This window comes from Bombus fervidus, chromosome 2 (assembly GCF_041682495.2).
Source record: "Bombus fervidus isolate BK054 chromosome 2, iyBomFerv1, whole genome shotgun sequence".
In the NCBI taxonomy this organism is placed as follows: domain Eukaryota; kingdom Metazoa; phylum Arthropoda; class Insecta; order Hymenoptera; family Apidae; genus Bombus; species Bombus fervidus.
The window spans coordinates 20,842,475-20,866,444 of record NC_091518.1 but is presented as its reverse complement, the minus strand read 5'-3'; the positions used below and the strand labels follow the sequence as shown (position 1 = coordinate 20,866,444).

Sequence of the window (23,970 nt, the reverse complement as noted above, 5' to 3'; positions counted from 1 at the left end):
TAATAAATTATTTATAAAATACACACATATTTCAAACATTATAAATAAAATCTCGTACCTAGAGTTACTCTTTCCAAGATTGTTATGTACGATGCTAGAAGTACCAATGTCAATCGAGGTCTTTGCAGGTAAACTGTATCTATTCGTTCTCACATCCTGACGTTCTGCAAAATATCCAATAAACATGTGTTATTGAACAACGCTATATATTACAGAAGAAGAGAACATTACACAAAAATTGTTACCTAATAATAAAGTTCGATTACTTAATATCAATCCAATAATAAGACTAAATTCGTTTTACTGCTAAACAATCATCTTATCTATCGATCAATCTTATCGATCGTCTCGTTTAGTTTTCGCAAGTGGGCCTGTCTCGTCATAGCGTAGAAGAATTTAAAACGAGCAATTTCATATCCTACCATAAGCTATCCGATGTCAAGGAAATTGGATCGACTCGTTCATAATCAACAGAACGTCGAGTCAGCGAATTCATCGTTTAAGGACAGCTTCGAATCGATCAAGGGATTTACATAATAGGGTCATTACATAGGTTGACATTGACCGCGATTTTATACCACAGCGGGTAAGAATTACCGATTTAGGGCACTTGCGGCGAACGATCAACTACAAGGCGAAACTCGACCTTCGTACCACCATTTTCGTACCTTTAACTTGAAACCAGATCGACAATGGACTCACAGACTACCTTGTATTTTTATGGAGATACCTTGAAGACGAGACGCTCGTCAAATTTTCACATTGTCGGTAAAAAATGATATTGATATCGTAGCATATGCACCGTGAATCGAAGAGGATTAATCTTGAATTTGTTTATGAATCAAAAATGAATAATTTCATAGTTACGATATACCTTTATAGTTATTACTATATAGAAATACTTTCATAGAAGTAATTCGATAATCTCGTAGAGAAATATTTATTCCTCTATATCTGTATCTATTCTGTATAATAAATTTATAGAAACGATAATTATACATTTACTATTCTCAGACGTATTTGTTAATTAAAATTACGATAAAAAGTCGCATACAGATTTTATGAAGGTAATAAATTTCTTCTGTATAACGATCAGGTATCTCCTTCCATTTTATTAGATTAATATTTCTCTGCCATAGTTGGAAACTTCTTAGGAATATTTAGAAACTTTCTAAAAATTCAGATTGGACTGTTTCTAATCATTTTCTATCATATTTAGAAACTTTCGAAGAATTTCTTCTTAGATTTATCATTTCAACAGATGAATTTCACCGATAAGGTAACCGATCAATTAAACAGAAGCAACTGACGCGCGTTAATGATTTACCAACACGATCAGCGTTTACTCTGCGCTCTAACGAGAATTCCTAGCATCGTGGTTGTTAACGAACGAACCGACGAGTTTACTTCTTCGACGAAGTAATTAGAAACGTAACTGTTTAACGAGCGTTTACACCTCGAAACTTTGTTCTTCTGTCCCCGGATTGAAGTAAAACGCCATAAAAATAAAGAAGATTAGAGCGCGGATGTCTACGCGCTTATGGAATTTGCAGGAGCATAAACTCGTAAAATGTATGCAATCTGCAAAAAAGAATACAGATTATTTAAAGTGAAGCATTCGTTACGATGTTTGATCGATAAAATAAATTCGTGTTAAGTCCCGTTTCTTTGCCAACGTCGATAAAAATATTAAACTGCATAAACATCCGCAGCCTAGCGATCACAGGTACAGGATAGTAAGACCAAAGTGTTGCAATATTTCTGAATTCATCGGGGGGTTTCTTTTCATCGTTTCCTTCGATTCTTCTATCTTCTCTCTTCCAATTGCATGGGTAATATTTTAGACAAATTTTATAAGAGAAAGAAGAAGATTCTACGTAAGAAGTAAAATTCTACGAATAAGTCAAATAAAAATTATGTGTACGTAATAATTACGTTATCGTATTTTACACTACCCTATCGTTCTTTCTACTGATTTTTCCTAACTGAGATCGTTTCTAAATGAAACATCGGATACCATGAAATTTGAAAGATTCGAGGAAATTTAAGGAAGAAAAAGGTACGTACCGTCGTCAAAGAATCCTTGAAAAACGACAAATTTATTGTTCTGTGGAATAATCTTCGAGAGACCGTAGTATTTGTCTAGAAAGGCTAAGAACTTCTCCGAAGGTCTATCGATCGCCAATTTCACAGGCCTAATATTCTCTTCCTGAAAAGTAAAAATGGCAAGAAGCATTATTACCGTGAAAATATATAGAAAACAAATTCGAATAATTTCAAATAATTTGATATTTCATTGACCCTCTACTACATTATGATTCCTATTTTATATTCCGTCTAATCTAAACGAGTTCAGTCACCTTTCGGGTTACCTGCAACCGTAAAACCCACGCATAATGACCTTTTGTCACGCTCCTCTTTAAGGCCGTCCACTAATTTGCCACAGTAGCCTGTACGGTGTTGTTTCTTATCGGGAACAAGTCACGAAATTAGCTGTCGTAAGCGTGCGAGTATTTTCTCTTGATATCTAACGTCGGCTTTAATCTCTTTGCACGTTAAATCTAATCTAGCGTTCTCAATCTCGTGACCGAAAATTATTCCGATTAATATTTTTCGATATATTTCGTTGTATTTTCTATTCTGTACAGTACGTAAGAAATTATTCGGCATAACGAAAGAAGTGAACGAATAAAGACGAGCGCCATGAAATACAGGGAAAATTAAGAAATTACGGTATTACAAATGAAAAGATAAATAAACTATCAACTATTTTTTCAAATATCTTCCTACTTGTTTTCTTAACTCTCCCTCTTAATTGAAACAAAATTTGTTAGATATTCGAAGAAATGGTACACGCGTTTTAGTATACTTGCATGTTTTCGAATATTTACTTATATATATATATCTGACTATTTTTATATACTTAAGTACTTATAGTGTTTAATATACTTGTAGCACTTATATACTTATAGTACTTAAGTATACTTACGCGCGCTATGCATTCTTACAGTCTCTAATAATAATACAGTAAGTACCGAAGAATGCATTTAAACTGACATCGAAGGAATGTGTCGGACTATAAGGAAATAAGTGCAATTTACAAAGATGGCATGAGAATATAACGTTCGACAATGGACAGTTACACGTACAGTTAGGTTGAGAAACGGTGATTAGAGAATTGCACGCGAGCCACGATTTCGTCGGTGAACTTGGGATTCGAGCGCCGGTCGTTCCACGAGAATCCAAAGAAAATTACTATCGATTCGTGCACGGGCAAGAAACAGGTTGCAGGGACTTTGAAAGAAGGATAGGAAAAAGAGGCCACTCGTTACTCTGTTTAAGGACTGGCTTTGTGTTCGGTCGTCTTACGTTCCGCTCTGTGTGCCGTTTCAACTGCACGAAAAAATAAGAAATCCTTCATTTAGATCGCTGTAGTGTAACGGTACACGTATAGTAACACGTTGCTTCTTACGTCGACTTGGCGCTTCTCGCGTCGTTTCTCTTATTCCTAATTATCGCTCGAAACAAATTAATTTGTTGGAATTTCGTTAAATAATTTCACCATGCCGTATAACATGATCTTTCCTTGTAAATGTTCGATCGACGAGAAGATAAAATTCCTATTACACGCAGCAACGAATTTGGAATATATAATGAGATCGATGAAAGAAATACGCGTAAGAGATCGAAGTTCGTTGATATATTTGTATTTAATTCTGTGAAGATCGGAGCTTTGAAAATGCCATCGTACGCGATAATGTATCTAACAACGAACGACACAGTAACTTTCATCTGTATGAACGTCAGTGTTCATCTGTGTTAATCGATCTTTGTATAAAAACAAATAGGTATCGGATCATTCCTGCTAGAATTACGCAATTAGCAGGGACAAAGGTAAACGAGTACCAAGGGATTCTCTTTTCTTTTCATCCTTTCTTTCTTATTTCCTCCTGCTGCTTTGTCTTTTTCCTTTTATCTCTACCGTTCCTTCCTTTCCTTTCTTCTTTCCACCTTTCAGCTTTTCTTTCCTTTTTCTCTCTCTCTCTCTCTCATCCTACTCTAACCAACCTGTGAACACTTTCCCTCTCGTTCTGTCATTCCTCTGTTTTTATATATCCTTGCAACCTACGCAGGGTGAAAGATTACATAAATTTTTCAACTTCAACAAGGAAGAATCTAAATTGAAATTATAAGAAGACTTCTGAGACTACCTATATCGATCTACTATTCGTTAATTGCCACTGACTCCATGATAAATTAACTTAAACTATATATAATTAATTTAATACTTGAACCAATTCGCGATGGCATTAATAATTATCGCTATTGACTCCATTAATTAATTCTAATCCATACTTTTATACGGCAACGTAGACGAGAACTTAATTATCATCAATTACAGCTTTAATTGGATTCGTTCGTACGATCGGTATCCGTTTAGGTATCGCTGTGCGTTTAATTAATATATCGTATTATATATACGTTAAATGACTATTCGGCGAAAAAGAGCCGAAATATTTGATTTTGTTCGAAATAAGCTATCTGCCAGACTATCGCGATGGTATCGTTTCAGACGTCGGGAATGTCTGTTATCGAAGGTGGGAAGAGAACGGAAGTCTGGTAGTTGTAACTTGTAAGTATCCGAGCGTATCTTTAACCCTTTCTTTACGACGTACATAGCCGTGAGTACGACTCCTATGTACGTATTATTGTACCAGCGACTTCGCCGCGAATATTCACTGTGCGTAGAGAAAAGTAACATCGACGCTTGCAAATCGACGTTTAAAATCTTTCGGTTACAATTTATACAATTCGATTACCTTAGAATATGAAGAAACAGAGTGCAGATATTAATATAATACAGGAACGTTCGTCGTGTTCGAATTAAACGCCAAAGAATCGATTGAAACCTATGCGAATGAAGTATCGGTATTTGCCTACGGTTCAACGACTATTCTTTCTAAATAACAAAAAACAGTACAAGGCAGTACACATGCACTAAACGCAGTACGAAATCAGTATACGAATTCAAGTACAACTCATACACATTTTGCAGTACGATGATCGAAATAACAGTACAGATGGTCGTCTTACGTAATTGGTATCGAATAAATTATTACTAGACCAGACTACGGGATTTTTATGCGTCGATGGAAAATTCAAAATTCTAAAAATACGCAAATACATACAAATGTACGTGATATAAAAAGCTATATAAAGTATGCAAAACGTGATACTCGTTATGATATTTACTAGGTAAAAGTTTGTAAAATTTGCATAAGCATCCGCGGTCTAATCATTACCTGAGCGCCGATGATCGACGGTAGCAGTCATGGTTCGTTACGTGGCGACTATAATCGACGTTCGTATTCACAGGTCTCCTAACACGGATACCGACTATAGTCGGCGTTAAGAGTGGCAGAGTTAAAGAACGAACAGCTTACACGAGTTCGTGTTCTGCGTACGAAATCGCTATCCACCCACACGTAAAGGATGTGAACCGTGTTGGACGGTGTAAACGAGACGTAATTACTTCCCGAGTAAAAGCAGAAAGGCGTCCCAGCGATCTTGATCCAGACCACTTCCATGGAAATCTTACGCAAAATCGTGCTGTTGCTCGTTAAGTCGAACGTTACGAAACATCGTCGTTTCGCACATGCTCGTGGGCAAACGAAATTGAACAGAGCGAAGGGGAAACGTTAACACAAGAGAATCAGCAGCAGTGCGCGAAACGGAATTTCCTTCTCGCAACGCCAAATTAACACCTTTCGCGTTTTGCGAGAAGGAAAAGTTTAGGAACGTTGCGTTGAAGGATTCTCTCCCTTTCTTATTTTCCATTTTGACGATCTCTTTAGACGGCTACTTGCAAAGTTTAATTCGTTGCAGACGTCGTATGATTCCACGACTCTAAGACAGAAGAAGGATTTTTTTAAGTAACAACGGGATTGTTGGACGAGATTAAAAGATTACATGGTTGGATACAAATTTAAAATAAAATTGCGATAAAATTTAAAAATAAACTTGATACGGCACGGGTTAATACTTTCGTATTTTTAAAGCAGGAACAGTTTAGGACGATTACGTTAAAAAATTCTCCCCTTCTCTATTTCCATCGTTTACGATCTCTTTAGACGACCTATAACTCTGAAATGGAAGAATAATTTTGTAAACAAAATAGACACGTACGATGATTGACGCGATAAAATTTATGTAAGTCAGACGCTACGTAAATGAACATCTTGCGTGTCCCGAGAAGAGCGAACGTTTAGGATGGTTGCATTAAAACATGTAATTAGAGAAGAATGGAATTTCAGCTGTTCTTGCAACATTGATCTTCCGTTGCGTTTGCCTTGATTAACATATTCGTTGCTCGTATCTTGCATTTGAATTGGAACGTATGGGCTTTGCTTTTACGTAGATCCTGATAAACGTGATAATGTTAATTTAGATGCCGAATATCGATAAAAAACGAAGAGAATTTGGAAAGAAAAGTTGTATAACAAACTCACGTGCAACGTGAAACTTTACACATATATAAAAGGTATTGATATTGGCAAATACCTGTGATGCAACGAACGTGTTAGATATTAATACAGATTATTAATCCAGAACGCGTTAAGTAGCGAGTTTCTCTTTTTCTATTTGCAAAATTGTGCATACTCTTTGCGATTGAAATTTCGAACAAGAAAGGAGAAAGGTACGGTTCGTATGTCAACAGCAGGTTCTATAAAATGTCGTGAACCGAAGCTAATAAGCTTTAATTACGGAAAAGTACCGCGCACCGGTTGGCAATCTGGTGTTAGTCGAGTACTGTGCACAGGAACACGAGGTGAGTTCGCAAGCCAACAGCACTTGCTGTGATTCTGACAGAAGCGCAGCGACCATAACAGAGCGGAGGAAAAAATCTGGTATACCAAACACGAACGCCGATTCTTCGTTCGTTCCATTCTACTCCTTTTGCCCTAATAAATTCATTGACATTATCACAAATCCAATGTTGCATACGTTGCGAACGTTATTTTGATAATAAGTAAACAAACGAGATAGTAAAAATGCTACATAAAATCTTGAAGCTAATAATAGTTATTAAATAGATATGAATAAAGCGTGAAATTCTCTCTTTTTTATTTTCGCTATTTATTAGCGTTTCATAAATTAGCTATTTGTAATTTGAATAGCAAAAACCGAATAATTAATAGTTTTGAAATATTGCGAATAATTCTTGTTTCTCTGATGACAATGGTTCTCAACGTATACACATACACACAAAAGACTAAAAGGAGATTTGTATTAAAACTAGATTAACATATTTATGATTATCCGTATCGTTTAACACGTTCAACGACATATTCGTCACACCTAGGCTATAATTTTTACCATACACGCTGTTCAATATATTAACTCAAGGTATTTAAATTGTTTGTATCATTAATTATATCTCTGATTTGTAGATAACATAAAATATAATGAATTTCTGTTTTTAATTGATATTATTAAAATTACTATCTGACTTTTAAATTTTCATTCCATCCGAGTTTCTTGCCAGTTAAGAACATTCGTTCTAAAGTCGTTAATTCAATGTATAATTTCATAAATAATCCAAATTCCTTCTTAGAAACGCTACCTGAGCTTCAAACTTCCATTCCACGTCGGTCTCCTATCGATTGAAATCACTAATTCAACGAGCAATTCTATAAATTTATGCAAATTTCCATTCAAAGTACCAAATTGTTTTAAAAGTGCAACAGATGCGTACAACGTGCAAAAATATGCAAAATACCGTACCTGTAACGATATCTAATAGGTGAGACGAATCTCTACGTCTCAATTTTCTAGTTCCGTTTCCATAGAAATACGAATTTCACAAGTAATCCAAAGCGCCTCGAACAAATCTTTCTTTTCCTATCAACGTCGAATCTTCTCGCAGTTCCTTCGAAAATACCATACGAGCTTTATTCGTATTCCAGCGTAGTCTTCTGCCAACTAAAGCCACTAGTTTCATACGCAATTCTACAAACTGTAAACTATATTCTACAAACTACTATCTAGCGAATGAAACAAACAAATTTGCGTCTAGATCGTAGCTTCTCACTTATGTTCGTACAAATATAAATTTCATAAACAATTCAAAGCGAACGAAACTTTTCTCGTTTAATTGACGCGAAGCTTCAAGCATATCCGCCTCCGCAGCTAATAATCTCGCGGTTGATGCGACGTTAGACCTATATGTAAATAAAACAGAACTTGTTCGCTACCAATATCAGATCCCTTCGTTTTTCCTTTGAGAAAGCTACCTGAGCTTGAAATTTCCATTGCACGCGAGTCTTCCGCCAAACTAAAATCATTCATACGAAATGTCATTAATTTAACGATTACATAATCCACTTACGGAGAGCATGTGCTGGTAGAGAATATTTCCAAGACCCATGCGTTGCCGTGACTCGTGAACATAAAAGTCCAAAACGCATCTTGGCTTCAGCTGATAATGAGCGCCAGTCTCGTCGAACATGAAGAGGTTCTTCGATCCGGTCTTCAACAATCCCACCACGCTGCCCAGTCCGCTGCAAAATCGAAGGAACGTTGTACGTAATATTACTCGATGATGATTCACGGCTGCGGTCCATTCGTGGTTCGCGTTCCTAGACGTAGATAGAGCGAAACAAAACACGGGGATCAGTGACTCGAGGAAGTTCGTAACGGAGCTAAGAATTGGACCATCGTATTCGTCACTGTGCTGTTTTCGGGGAGCTGTTCCCCGGCGAAATTGCTATTTACACCTTACATCTGTTCGCTGTACGACAACTTTGCGAAGAGAAATAAGTTCGAGTTTAAAAATTACACTTTGTTTTCCAATAGACATGGTGATGTCTGTTACTATGGTGTATGTTAGACTCTTGTTTCAAATTGCGGATTATTATAAATTACAAATGAATCGTAGATCATAAGTATAATTAATAAATTAATTTTCTTAAACGGATATATTTATAGATAAGCGAATCAGAATTTATCTTTAAACTGAAATGGCAATGTTTACTACTATCAAGTACATCGGATTCTTGTTTTAGATTAAAACCGAATTCGTTTCTCCAAATATGTAGGTATTTTCATAAATGAACAGATTACAGTTTTTCCATCGATGTTGCGGTGTATCTCAGATTTTCGTCCGAAATGTTCCCTACAAATTTATAAATATAATCAATAAATTCATTTCTATAAATTAAAAGACAGACGCGTGCGAAACTAATGATAGCTAACGATATCGATGGAGAAAAGCTGTTCGAAAATTCTTGCACGCAATAATCATCAAGTGTTTCGCAACGATATAATACAACGAAACCTCACTTATCAGTCGTTACAAACTATAATTTACGATTTCAAATTTTTTTCACATCAACGTAACGAGCACAGACTTTCTCACGCTACCTGGTTTCCTCGTCTATTAACGATATCCATGATCCACCATTGTTATAACGAATCGTGTAACCCAAGCCAGGTCGATCGTATCTCGGTTAAACTGGCTTCGTCCTGAAGATGGGAATTTCAGCGTACTTTCGGTATTTTCGGTAATTAATCAACAGCGTGAAAAGTAACTTGAAAACTTCACGAGCCAGTTATTGTCTCTGCGCACACGCCACAGTACCAGCATATAGTTATCTCCGCGATTATGATAAGAAGAAACGGAATATAAAACGCTTTACGCGTACATACACCGTATGCTGTTCTTAAGTCGACGATCGTTCGCAGTTTTCGCTGTTATTCGACTACCTTCGATTTTACATAGCTTTATGCATAGGTAGTTTGTTTCGATCTGGAGTTCGAGTAAAAAATTGCATACAAAATGCTTTAAAACGTTTAGATTATACATTGTTGTAATAACGCTCAAGACATACGAAGAAACTGTTACGAAGGTGATTATTCAGACACTTTTACAATCTTTTTAAATGGAAGTTCGCATAAATCAAAGAGATTACGAAACAAAATTGATGGATTCGTAACAAGTCGAAGCCTCGGTTGACGGGACAGCTTTGGCTAATGTTGGCGAAACTTTCAAGAAATTATTCCTAAATAATGACATACGTTCTCTGAAAATTCGCCAGAATTGTATACACTCGGATTATCAAGAATCGTGAGAATTTCAAATAACAATGAGATTCAATGTAATGTCTGATAAAAGAGCATGTAATGTCACATGAGCATGTGGTAATGACACATTACCACGCTATTGATAATCGCTTAACCAGTTAATTACGTTCGACGTGTATACACGTCAATCCAAAACTTTATTTCGCTGTGGTTGACGTGTATACTCAACGTGTAAAGTAAAAAATTACCATTTACTATAAAAACTCCAAGTTTTAGCATAGAGTAATATAAATGACATTTAGCGGTATGTTTACTCTCAGTAAAATCATTATGTATTTTATAAAAAAGAAACTGTTCGATTATTTAATTATTCTCTTTGGTATATCGATCATTGTCATATGTTTTTAATAAATCGAGTTGATTATTTTCCCCAATGGAAATTATTCCCAAACTGTTTTCTGTACTTTGCTTTATTACTTTCTGGCAATTTTTCAATATTTAACGTCAATACCTTTCTTCGACAATGAATTGTTAATCTTTTACCAAATAAAAATCTAATCCTTCCCCTTCGTTTTTCTTCACTTTCTTCGCAAAAATGTATAATACAAGCAATTACTCCGCGGTCGACGTGTATACTCGTCGTTGCTTGATTTTATCTGCTCGCCTCGTGAGGGATTTTTGAAAGTAAACTCCGCAGTTAACAGGTTAACTGGTTAACAGAAGCGAAGAGTCGAATTATCCTCTATTTAAGTACGAACAATAGTTTTTGAATGACGGTATACAGCGGTTGGATTGTGCGAGGATGGGGAAGCTGGATTCCTCTAGGGGAGGAGACACCAGACGTATCGATCGGCCAACCATTTTGCACGCTACGAAACCCTTTATCCTGGTAAATACAGCTTCCTTTTCGTCCTCTGCTTCGGGTTGCGCTTTCCAAGAGGGTCTTCGTCGTTTGTCCAAGTTCTTACGAAAGCAATCAGATCGAGTAGTCTTCGAAGTAGTATTTCTTCATCCGGCAGCGATGATTGCGCTTTCCTTTTTGGAAAACTCGGGGTTTTTTAATCTACATTGACAATCTTTCGTCCTTTCGTTCAAACGTATCGTTGCGAAAAACTATTGGATTGGAAGAAATAGAGAAATTATGATCGTCCATAGATGAGCGTTTAGCGAACAAACCAAACTTCGATAGAATTGTCGATGGCAGAGGATTGAAATTCTTCGACGTAATAGTAATAGAAATTTCAAAGTGTGCGAAGACCGCAGCTTTTAGAAGTTTCGTCTTTTCTATTCGAGGGAAATACAAGTTGATATCGAGGAGTATCGAAGGAACTGTAATTTGTATACTTAACCGATGACATAAAATCGACTAAATATAAAATCGCAAAAATAATAAATAGCAGAAATAGTATTAAAGAAGGTTTAAAAAACTTACTTGTTAGCTTCATTGTCGACTAATAAATAAACAACATGGTCAGTATCTCGAAGTTTTACGGCGCTGGTTATTGACTTGTTGAGACCTTGGGCTCTGGCAGAAGCCTCGCCCATGTCGTCGAGAACTCTGCTTAACTGCCTCTGACATTCGCTGAAAAAAGAAATAATTACATCATTTTATTTATTTTTAAAAATCGATATGTACAATCACTTCCGCTTAAATCTCTTTTCCCCAAGATTTTTCCCATCAGACCGTAACAACCGTGGATTCGCACGCATTTATAATATAATAACACATAGTTAATATTTTATAATGTAACAACGTTTGAAAAAACATAACAAAAATATTAGAGAATATTCATTCTGGCAGAATCATCCAATAGAATTTCGAATAATTGATGTTTCGAACGATCTGGACTAGAACGCGCTTTTAAAAATAAATAGATACACAAAAATATGTAAAATTTCTATCAAAGTGCCGTCTCTCTAGTCGTTTTGATAAACAAAAATATTTGCATAAAAATGTACAAACTACTAACGATAAATTCGCACGTGTACGTAACGTAAAATATTTTCGAAGGGAAAAAGACAGTTTGTTGATAATTCGGCCTGGATTTCCCAATTACATATTCACTTGGACGTTGTCGTAAATTGGAAGGCGTGGTTTACAACTTAAATAGCACGAAACAACCGTTCTACTTTCTTCGCGGTTCTCTTTTCTTTCTTTATTTCGTTAGGTCTGGTCAAAGAAGTCTGTTCTTTTTCCTTTCGCTATATAATTCCATTAAATTTACCAAGAGTTACGAGTCGAACGATTTGAGGCGTATTAGAAAGTTCAAACGTAACTTAGATTTTAACTTCAACTTAAATTGTAATTTAGACATTGCCACGAACTTGGATAATATTAAATTTGATATCGAGCGCGTACGATAAATTTTCGTTCTTATCACAAATGATAAACAAACGTTGTTGTATTCGACGAGCTTCTATACGTAGAATCGCAAAATTGGTTTATTCCAAGAAATGCATTAAGTCTGGCTTGCAGGAAATTGGATCGTTGCTAAGCACCAGAGATAATACAATTTCCATCTTTCGTTCCACTTGACCTTTAGACTTGATCAAAGAAAGTAGATTATTTATCGATAAAAGACAATTTTGCAGTATACGTTGTTAAAAGATTCTTTCTTTCCTTCTTTATACAACAACGCTTATTCTATTAGCAGACAATAAATCTTATCCAAATTTTCTTGGTATCGTGAAATATAATCAACGATATAAATTGTTTTGATTAAATCAGTCAATGTGGACAATTTTTCAAAACACTTGAAAGAAATCCAATTATTCTTACGTACTTTTCCAATCACGCTCAGTTCAATTTGCTCGAATCAAATTTAAAATAGATTAATACCTGATTATTTTATTCAATTATAAATTATTATGGAAGATGGTAATCCAATTAGCTTTGCTAATTGGTAACCGCAGTTAAGCATTCGATCCGTTGTAATTGCCAATTTGATAGATCAAACGATCGAACCCTATTAACAACTTTCTTTCTTAAATTATCCGTCGAATTTTATTAGCTTTCAGTGTCTGAACGGTAAAAATATTATCTTTAAAATGTGTTTCGCTTACACGCGTGTGTCTCTTCTAATGACTAAACTAATGTAAATGTAAACTAATGTAACAAATCTCCGTGTTAAAGTGGCTCGCCACTTTTATCCGAACGATAATTCTACCCCACGCTTCACGTTCGTTAGTTTACAAATTATTTTTACGCGATTCGCGATCACGCGTATTGTTCGGTCGTTTGATCACGCGATTACAAAACACAACAAGTCCATTCAACGTGTTTTCTTTAGCCCTTTTCACGATAGCTCGTAAATCGATTACGCAATGTGATTATACGTCGTCGGTCCGAAATTAGCGTCTGAGTCAGCAAGACTTGACCGTACGGTTTGTCTTCTGGTTCCGCGCGCCTGTCCAGGAAACTGAAAACGCGTGCAACCGATGGCACGTTCCACCTGTCGATCGAAGTAAATAAAGGACACTCTAAAATGGTAACAGCATCTGTCCATGACACGGTCTTACATGTACACCTTTAACTTCTCCTCGTAACACGCTTATTATAAACCGTTTCAAGTCATCAAATTTATCGTTATACCGTATATTCACGTACCATAAGTTAATTCGTTATAAGATACGACCCAATTGCGGCACTGGCGTCGCGCCAATGTGATATTATTTTGCAATGCAAATGTACATCGATTATCCTGCCTGCGCTATGTAGAGACATTAAATACAACGGCAATGGATGATTGCGAGGATGATCGCACGTGATCGTTGGCATCAGCTGCGAGTCTACCACGCGCCTCATAAGGACAACAGAAGCAGCGACTTTGCATCAAATTAATCAAATTAAGCGTCGATGATCGATCGCGTTAACCCGTTCGAGGGGTTGCCGATACCAAACTTTTCATCTGATAATTCCTTCCTTTCTACCAGTCCTTCGATTTGTACGCTTCAACCTCTCTTTAGATTCCATTAAGAAAAACACGCTTAATGACGTAAGAAAATTAGTAGCGCGAAAGCGTAAACGATTTTGTAATTTTAACCGGTTCAGTCCCAAGCAGCGCGATCGCGCTGTTCACATTTTGTGTCGAAAAATCTCGGTACATTCGAACGCTACGGACGACTAACGGTATTTTGTATTTCATTGTCATCTCCTCAATAATTTTTATTGAACTTGAAATACTTATAAACTAATAGTACGCGTATATAATAATATAGATGTATTTTACAAAAATAACAAATACGACGAGCTTGTTTCTCTTCGCAATCGACTAAGACAAGCGCTATCGCGCTGTTCGGGATTTTTCGACCCCGTTTTTTCAAAGACCCCTGAGACTCAAACGGTTAAACATCGTCTCTTGTCTATCTTCTGCCTTTGCGTGTTGAATTCTAAAGCCTAGAAGATCGAACTATTCTCTCAAAATAATAAGCATCTTGTGAATGATTTCTTAGACCGTATTGGTCACGCGAAGGATCAAAGGATCGAGAAGACAAATTTGTACATGTTGGTATAAATATAAAAGGACTTTTTAATTTCACTATCAACGAATTGTAATAATTATAATCTGTCCTTTTGTTTATTCCTCTCCGGGCATACAAAGCCGCGATGTTGTATTTCGCAATCGTTAAAGTAAAGGTTTCTAGAACAAATATTATCGAGCGAATGTACTCGAAAAGACATTAAAATCGACACCGCGCTGATGTTTGTGCATGCATATGGAGAGACAAGAAATCCATTAAAACATTTCGTATTCCAGCTGAGCGCTAGAACTAAAATATATTTTCCCATTATCACATGGGAATCTCGCAAAGAACGCAAACAATCTCGGCTGACCATGAATACTTGTCTGGAAATCTGTTCGCGTGCTATTAAAAATCGTGTCTCGCTATGTAAAGTAGCGATGAGTAAATACAAAATTATTCTTCTCGAATTGTCTCGTAGTAAACGAATGGCAAAAACCCATTAAAATACGTCCTGACGGAAGAAACTAAATTGCGGCTATCGGAATAACGTTAAATCCGGAATGGTAATCTTGAAACACTTATCAGGAATGCTGAAATACGTAGTCGAGCGTATTAAGAATGTCGTTGAGGTTTTATCAGCAATATTTCATCGAGGCACGAGACCAGCTTGCATTAACTTTTACTCGGAATCTCGCCGAGGAACGTCATCGAGAACCAGTAAAACGTGAAGCATGCGAAGCAATTGGTTAAAAAGCAAAAAAGGAAGAAAGATATAAAGGAGAAATAGGAGTAGCTGAATCATAAAGTTTCAACGCTACTTTCACGAGAAAATAAGAGATCGTTTTCATGAATATGTATCGGATACGTGAATCATTTAATCGATAGACGCCGTGAAATCGTAGAGCACTCGTTTTCTAAAATTGTTATCGAGTGGCTAGAGAAAATTGCTTTCGACTATTAATTATCTACGGATTCCATTAACTTTAGAAAAAAGCAGCGAGGAAAGTTTCCAGTCGAGTTTTGTAAACATAGAATCAACACGAGCGTGAAGATGTTACGGATTAGAAGTTTGGTTCGAGTCTGTTGCATTTCTTCAGTCGTTTTCGCCAATTCCATTCTTCCAACGTTGAAAAATATTCCGAATTTGAGAGGAATATGAGCAAATTGTTGGTATTATCCAATGATTTCCTTGTTTCGTCTTTATTTTCTTAAAACGTTGGGAACCTTCTTCGATGCTAAAACAAGACCAAGATGGAGATATAAAAGTTCAAAGATCCTACCAAAGTAAATATTAATAAAGATTGTGCTAATAGAGAAAAACATTTGTATTCCTCTAAAATCAAAGTATTTCAAGCTTTATCTTTACCACATTTACGGGACAAAATATTTGCCAATTTTTTAGTATGTTACTTTAATCTATTTTACTATCGATATAGCTTGATCGTTAATGACATCGACCAAATATGTTTCTCAGATAAGTCTCGATAATTTCCCTCCTGAAACGTTCGGCTACGATCACAAGTGCCTATTACTTTGCTGACACAACACACTTTGCTACTTTGCTCGAACAATACAGGCGAGATTTAAATTGGCACGATAAAGTGCCGTGCGATGACGAAGTGATTGCTAACCCCATAGCCTAACTACGTGGAACGGAATTGCGTGAGATTTATAGGGAGGAAATCATCGTTTAATCCTTCGTACTTAATAATCCACACTGTATTTCATATTATACGTTATTTTTAATACGATGAATTTTATAGGAAATTTAGTTCGTCGATGAGATAAGCAGAAAATACACCTGAAATATAAATTTCTATTAAATAATAAGAACGAAAAATAATTCAAGAATATCGTAAGGGAACTTTCCTTATAGAAATAAGTTATTGCATGTGTATCATTATGTATATCCATACTCTGCAACTTTTACCTTGCGACTTACTCCGTTTTACTTTTCACGATCTACGGAACATGTATTTCATGTTATGTAGGTTAATGTTATGGGCGATCCTCGTTGGGCAAATATTACGTGTAAGCGTAAGTTCGACGAAGAATCAAGGTGATCGAGGAAGTCGATCCTGTCGTTCGTTCTCGTTCGATGAAAGGCGTGGATGTTACTTGCTTTCCTTGATGATGTGAACCTAAGATAAAACTGATCGAGAATCTTGAGACTATTTGGTTCGTAGGTAGATTTCCAAATTTCCCACAGAGTAAATCTTTGTATGTTGATCGATATAAATATTGATATTAATATTTCTACAATTTTAATTGTAATTAAATTCGTTCGTTCTCGTTCGACGAAAGGCGTGGATGTTACTTGCTTTCCTTGAGGATGTGAACCTAAGATAAAACTGATCGAGAATCTTGAGACTATTTGGTTCGTAGGTAGATTTCCAAATTTCCCACAGAGTAAATCTTTGTATGTTGATCGATATAAATATTGGTATTAATATTTCTACTACTTTAATTGTAATTAAATTCGTTCGTTCTCGTTCGGTAAAAGGCGTGGATGTTACTTGCTTTCCTTGATGATGTGAACCTAAGATAAAACTGATCGAGAATCTTGAGACTATTTGGTTCGTAGGTAGATTTCCAAATTTCCCACAGAGTAAATCTTTGTATGTTGATCGATATAAATATTGGTATTAATATTTCTACTACTTTAATTGTAATTAAATTCGTTCGTTCTCGTTCGGTAAAAGGCGTGGATGTTACTTGCTTTCCTTGAGGATGTGAACCTAAGATAAAATTGATCTCGAGAATCTTGAGACTATTTGGTTCGTAGGTAGATTTCCAAATTTCCCACAGAGTAAATCTTTGTATGTTGATCGATATAAATATTGGTATTAATATTTCTACAATTTTAATTGTAATTAAATTCGTTTGTTCTCGTTCGATAAAAGGCGTGGATGTTACTTGCTTTCCTTGATGATGTGAACCTAAGATAAAATTGATCTCGAGAATCTTGAGACTATTTGGTTCGTAGGTAGATTTCCAAATTTCCCACAGAGTAAATCTTTGTATGTTGATCGATATAAATATTGGTATTAATATTTCTACTACTTTAATTGTAATTAAATGCGTTCGTTCTCGTTCGACGAAAGGCGTGGATGTTACTTGCTTTCCTTGAGGATGTGAACCTAAGATAAAACTGATCTCGAGAATCTTGAGACTATTTGGTTCGTAGGTAGATTTCCAAATTTCCCACAGAGTAAATCTTTGTATGTTGATCGATATAAATATTGATATTAATATTTCTACAATTTTAATTGTAATTAAATTCGTTCGTTTTCGTTCGGTAAAAGGCGTGGATGTTACTTGCTTTCCTTGAGGATGTGAACCTAAGATAAAACTGATCTCGAGAATCTTGAGACTATTTGGTTCGTAGGTAGATTTCCAAATTTCCCACAGAGTAAATCTTTGTATGTTGATCGATATAAATATTGGTATTAATATTTCTACAATTTTAATTGTAATTAAATTCGTTCGTTCTCGTTCGATGAAGGACGTGGATGTTACTTGCTTTTCTTGAGGATGTGAACCTAAGATAAAACTGATCTCGAGAATCTTGAGACTATTTGGTTCGTAGGTAGATTTCCAAATTTCCCACAGAGTAAATCTTTGTAAGTTGATCGATATAAATATTGATATTAATATTTCTACAACTTTAATTGTATATATCGTAATTATTCAAAGTATTTAAAATTGATAGATATTAAATTTGGCTTTAATTAAATACCAATATTGTGCATTTAATCTTTCGATTCTTTTGATTTGAAATAAGAAAGAGATTCTTGTATCGTTGTATCTTATATCGTTGTTATGTGACAGTGACATGCGATTATAAAACAACGTTTCAAAAATACAGGAAATATCTACGCATCGCTAATGTTAGAGAAGATTTTGCAGCTTTGAGACATCGATTTCAGTAGCTCGCACGAGAGATAGAAATAATTATTAACGATACTCTAGAGACTGTATCGTCTCGCTAAATATCGTTGGCACCGTGTACACGGAAAAGCTGGCTAAAGCCAACCGAGATCGCGACGTCAACAGCTCGGATTCGAGAAACTTGGCCCAACTCATCTAGGACACGAGACAACGTAGCTAAAGATACTCAAAAATCGAAAGTCCTCCTCTACGGAAGCCTAGATATCGGGAGATGCCATTGAAGCCATTCGTAGCACGAGTGGCCAAGCCTTAGTTACCTAGAACACCTTGACCTTGGCCCGAGACATCCACTACTTTAGAAACCCTATTACAGTTATTCAGAAATTGAAGAGCTCATAAATATTTAGAAGGAGAATCTCGGCTCTAACCCTCACTGGTTCTAATCATCCACTTTAAATGAATTTAGAGGCAATCGTCATAACTTAAATAAATAATAATTATAGTCGCAAATAATCAGCCATGAAGCTACGTATAGACCTATGTAATAAGTTTTATCAGAACCAGTTAGATCTGATGGCACGAGATTGGGATTAAATTTGGATCAAACTGAGCCTATGGAGCACGACGAATGCGATCAAAGGTATCAAGATCAGAGTCAATACTCGGAACAAAAGAATTCCTGTCTTACTTAGGACTCGAGGAGTACTGATCAAATTTACTTGTTACAGTACAAAGGCTGATATCATGGAGATAACTACAACTTGGATAAATCTAGTCAGACCTGTACAAAGTATAACTGAGATATGTAGTAACTTGAGGTCTCAAGTAGTTTTAACAGGTCCCTCGAGTACTGAATGGTTTCAAATAGAATTGAATAGCACGTGCTTTAAATAGCTCTAATCGTATTTGTCGAATTCTAAAGTTCGAAAGAAGAAGTTCAGGGTTCTTGGTGCATTGAATGTGTATATATATAAATTTTTAATAAAATCCTTCGAGCTCCAAGAAATACTAATCTAACTAACCAAGTCAGATATACGGTCTAGGTATACAGATATATTAGGTATATCTCTGAATGGATTTTTTAATCTTTAAGTTGAGTTACTCTTTAAGCCTTAGTCCAAGTCTCTTAGATCCTTCGTCCAAGAAATCTCTTACATTGTACGTCCAAGTGGAAACATGTTTATCGTTCTATCTCCAAATCTCGTATATTCTACGTCCAATCGAAGATCAATTAGCATTTGTCAAAGTCAATGTCACGCGTGATATTTTTGGAAACTACAAGGTGTTCTAACATTTTAACTTCAGGCCCCATGTTCGTAATACCATCTACTCTAGCGAACTATGGCAGTAATTTTCATACGAGGAATATTAAAAAGTTAAGATCACAGTAATCACTGAACTCAGATCTTCGCGATATCACGAATGAGCGGTGATTTAGCATGCAACTAGCATTCGGAGAAAACGGCGACATGTTTTATTTCAGTGGCACTATTTTCTTATATTCCTAGAATGCACGTGATATGGCGAGCAAATAGCGTTAGGAAAATATCTTTTTATCGAGATTTCCATCACGATTGTGGAATCAGGGAACAGAGAGAATAACCATGGTGATATTTCATCATACACTTCCGTGAATGTTCCGACTCACCGTTCAAGAATGCAGACTCGCAAACAGTATTCCAGCGTAAGAAATTCAGTTCTAATGTAACGTTAAACATTCTAACAGTGTGAAAATGCGTTTCAATTAAACGTGGTAATTCAATATTTAAACGCATTCTATCAACTTTAGAATATGTATTTTGAACAACTACTTTGAAATAATACGTGCTGTCTATAGGTAAAAAACGCTTGAAAATAATTTTCATCGAAGTAATATATATAGTGGAAACAGAACTTAAAGGACCAGGTGTAATTTGTTTCCTAGCGCATTATTTTCAGCTGCTCGGCAACCCTGTTCCAAACGCCCACGATTCCAAACAATAAAACGAGTAGGGTCTCGTGGAGACAAAGCGAGTGAAACCAAAGTGTTTTCTGCGTTATACCAACTCTTTTGTGTAGATAGTTTCTTTGATGCACAGCAATCGAACCAAGCTTTGTAAATACACTTTACGTGTATTAATTTAACCCTCTATAGTGTCTGATAACTTGAAAGCTATATACGCTTATACGTTTATCTTCTTTTTCATTTCAATTTATTTGCTTAATAATTACAAAATTGTTGTATTTTAATAACCGTGCTATTATATTGGACCTAACTCTTCAGTGGCTAATAAACAAAGAAATCAACAGAATAAAAAGTAGAAATTTGATCGAAATTGGCGTTTGAATGAAAAGATAGAAAACAAAATTTTTTATTATATTCATATTGGATACTACATACGTCTTACGTCCAAACATATTCATCGGAACGTTTATCTCAGAAACCAACATCATCCGAGCTAACGACGTATACGATTCCTTTATGTACATCGTCTATAACGTGATTATCCTATAAGTTATCTCAGCTGTTCCTTATGCAACGATTTCGTGCAGCTGAAAAGAGCAAGAAATCTAGAAAATTACATGTGTCGCCTATAACGTGATTACCGTACAAGTTTTCTCAAATATTCCTTATGCAATGGTTGCGTGCAAATGAAAAGAGCGCGAAACCTAACCGGTATTCGTCGACTTATTACGTGTGCACTAGTCGACGGAATATTACATGTGTTTATTGGTGAATAAACTTTAGATTTGCAAATGTTAGATCCATCGGAAGCCAATAAAAGGCAACTGGCCGGTTTCCTCCAGCCAATGCATGGTAAATGGCTCTTCCCTGCATAAGTATACGCCAATATTATGCATTTTGGTATGATCGAAGTAAAGTAATATATAAAACGAGTGTGATTACCTTATCACTAGCGCAGTGAGTATTCTGTCACGTTGATTAGTACGAAGAGATTCATAGGATAACGTAGAAATTTTCAATGTAACTAAAACGAAAACAAAAAAAAAAAAAAGCAGGAAGAACTACAATAATAAACGATATAAATGTAATCTACGTATATATAAAAGACAAACTATGTTTGTATGTATGCATGCATGATTATCAAAGTGTTCTATAGCGTTCAACGTACCCGCATCAAATTTGGTATGAATATTCTTCGACACCATAGAAATAATACCTAAAATAATTCCTAAGACTCGTCTTACGCCCAAGCAATTTATTGTGTAGTAATAATTTAATAATTTAATAATTTTCAATGATTTTAAGAGATTTTATGGCTGTTTTCTGGATGATATTAAAATTTGTTGTTTATAATATTAACTTAAAAAAAAATAGGAAGTAAATTTAGACGAGTAAGGATTTAAAGAAAGGTATGAATATTTAAAAAAATAATTCTATGAAGATTCAGCTCATCAAAAGAGATTGAAAATCCCTAAACTCCAGAATTCAAAAGATTCACCCCTTCGAAAGCCCTAGCAACGACGGATACACGCAGCTAATATAATATAAAGTATAATTGATTGAGTTGCAACATAAATTGCTTTTGTTTTTATATTCATTAGTACACATGTAATATATTTGTAAAAACAGGACGATTTTGTATTACAACGTACAAACCAAAATATAATTATTATGTTATCATGTTTTATTATATATATTATACTTTGTATAAAAACTATATAAATATATATACAAAAATTTCATATTCATTTTGAAGACCAAGCTATATTTTAGTATGAGAATTTGTCTATAATGAAATACTATATTTACTACAATATTATTATCAAAACGTGGTAATATTTTAATTCTTATGATTCTTTTGTTTATTATTGCAAATGTTTATATTATAAATATCCGCAAATCAAATGAAATGTTTTATCACGAAATTAAAATATCCAAGATTACAAAATTATTCGAACTGAATAATTTCATAAGAATAACGAGAAAAGAATCGATTTCAAAAAAAACAACAATCGTTACGTGTATCGTGTAACAACGATTCTTAGATGGAAATATCCTCGAAGAATTCGAGCCACGCCAACGCGTGTGTTTGTTTCATTGACATTTACTTTCGCCATCGATTTAGCAGCAATATCGGCCAATGTGACAGTGTCAATGTGCTGGACGGTGTCAAATATAAGTTTATCTACATCGCACCAGGTATGGACTGATTATGTTTCAGGAAGCGATTGGGACGCGAAGAATTACTACAAATGATTATGTCCGGTGTCATCGGTGTAAAGTGAAAGTACGTGTATGTTTCATATTACGATATAACCTTGAAGATGACGACCGCGATAAATAACCTCTTACGGTGTATCGATTTTTCTCGCTGTCGCACACCTAACGCTCTCGTTCGTCAATTATTTGGAAATATTTGTCACATAACCAATGTATAATCAAATATTTGTAGCTTATTTTCTTTCGCATAACAAGCTACAGTGAAAATTTGATATTTCTTAAGATGAGATTTGACAAAATAGAAGTATATTGAGAGATACAACGATTATAAATTGTAAACAAATAGAAAGATGTAAGTCATAGAATGGTAATAATAATAATAATAGAAACACTCACTTCAGTTCACGGCGATCACCTCTGAAGTCCTCTGGAATGAGGGTATGCGTGACCTTGTTGATCTTTCTGGGCAAGAGTTTATTTACGTTGAACTTGAACTCCATCTCGACAGGTTTTTCACTGCGTTTCACTGCGATTTCCACGTCGCAAAATACGTTCAACGAACGGGTCCTTAACCTTTCGACGCTGCTGTCACTTTACCCGATCTACCACCTTCCAGTTTTTTTTCGAAACTGTCTCGAACGATTCTCCTGAATATGGCGGTCAATGGCATCCACCGAGCCAACTTCACTGCATCTTTTCCGGGGGAATTACGATATTATAACTTTGTGCTCATCAAAATTGTTCATGTTACACCAACAGCTTTTCTTGATTACCAAACTGTTCGATCGTTTGTTATGTGTCACTCTCGTTGTCACACGACGTCTCTTGTTGTCACGTGGTTCTATTCTTTATAATGACTTCTATATTTGTTTCTTAATATTTCTGTGTTCTTAATGTCGTGTGTTTGATGTTTTGTTTGTAATGAAACTTGTTTATTACGCTTCTGACAACTTGAAACTGACCAGTTTCCTTGACACGATGACGAATGCTTTACATCAGACCACAAACGTTTCCTCGAATCGATCAGTTCTACACGGACGTTAGACTTACTTCGCAATTCGTAACCAACTGATATCCATAGCTGCTCTGACGTCGCTTTTTTACTAACACGACTAATAATGAGTAAGTTGCAAGAGAAGTTAGGTGATATGCTGTTGTATCGTTGACGATGTGACAGCTAACCGCGTCGAAGAAACACATCGAAATGGCTGGATACTTTTGGATGGTTGAATAACTTCGGTGAATTATCGTACGGCTAAGATATTCGATGGTGCAATTAAAAAGAGAAATTTAATAATCACACGGCGTTTCACCTGACGAATCGGTGGAAGTCTCACAGTTTACTGGCCAGCGGTACGTTCAATTTT

General features: G+C 35.6%; 1 protein-coding gene across 2 annotated transcripts in view; it reads right to left on the bottom strand.

Moving 5' to 3' along the window:
- LOC139996598 (alpha-tubulin N-acetyltransferase) overlaps positions 1-23,970 on the bottom strand; it is a 27,514-nt gene extending 3,544 nt beyond the window's left edge. The window contains exons 1-5 of one of the 2 annotated variants that reach the window (XM_072021055.1): positions 23,000-23,970; positions 11,516-11,665; positions 8,390-8,561; positions 2,068-2,209; positions 59-164 (exon numbers count right to left, since the gene is read on the bottom strand). In XM_072021055.1, coding sequence (XP_071877156.1) covers positions 59-164; positions 2,068-2,209; positions 8,390-8,561; positions 11,516-11,665; positions 23,000-23,103 — 674 coding nt within the window. In that variant the 5' untranslated portion in view covers positions 23,104-23,970. The remainder of the gene's footprint in view (positions 1-58; positions 165-2,067; positions 2,210-8,389; positions 8,562-11,515; positions 11,666-22,999) is intronic. The other variant, XM_072021064.1, reaches the window with a different exon arrangement.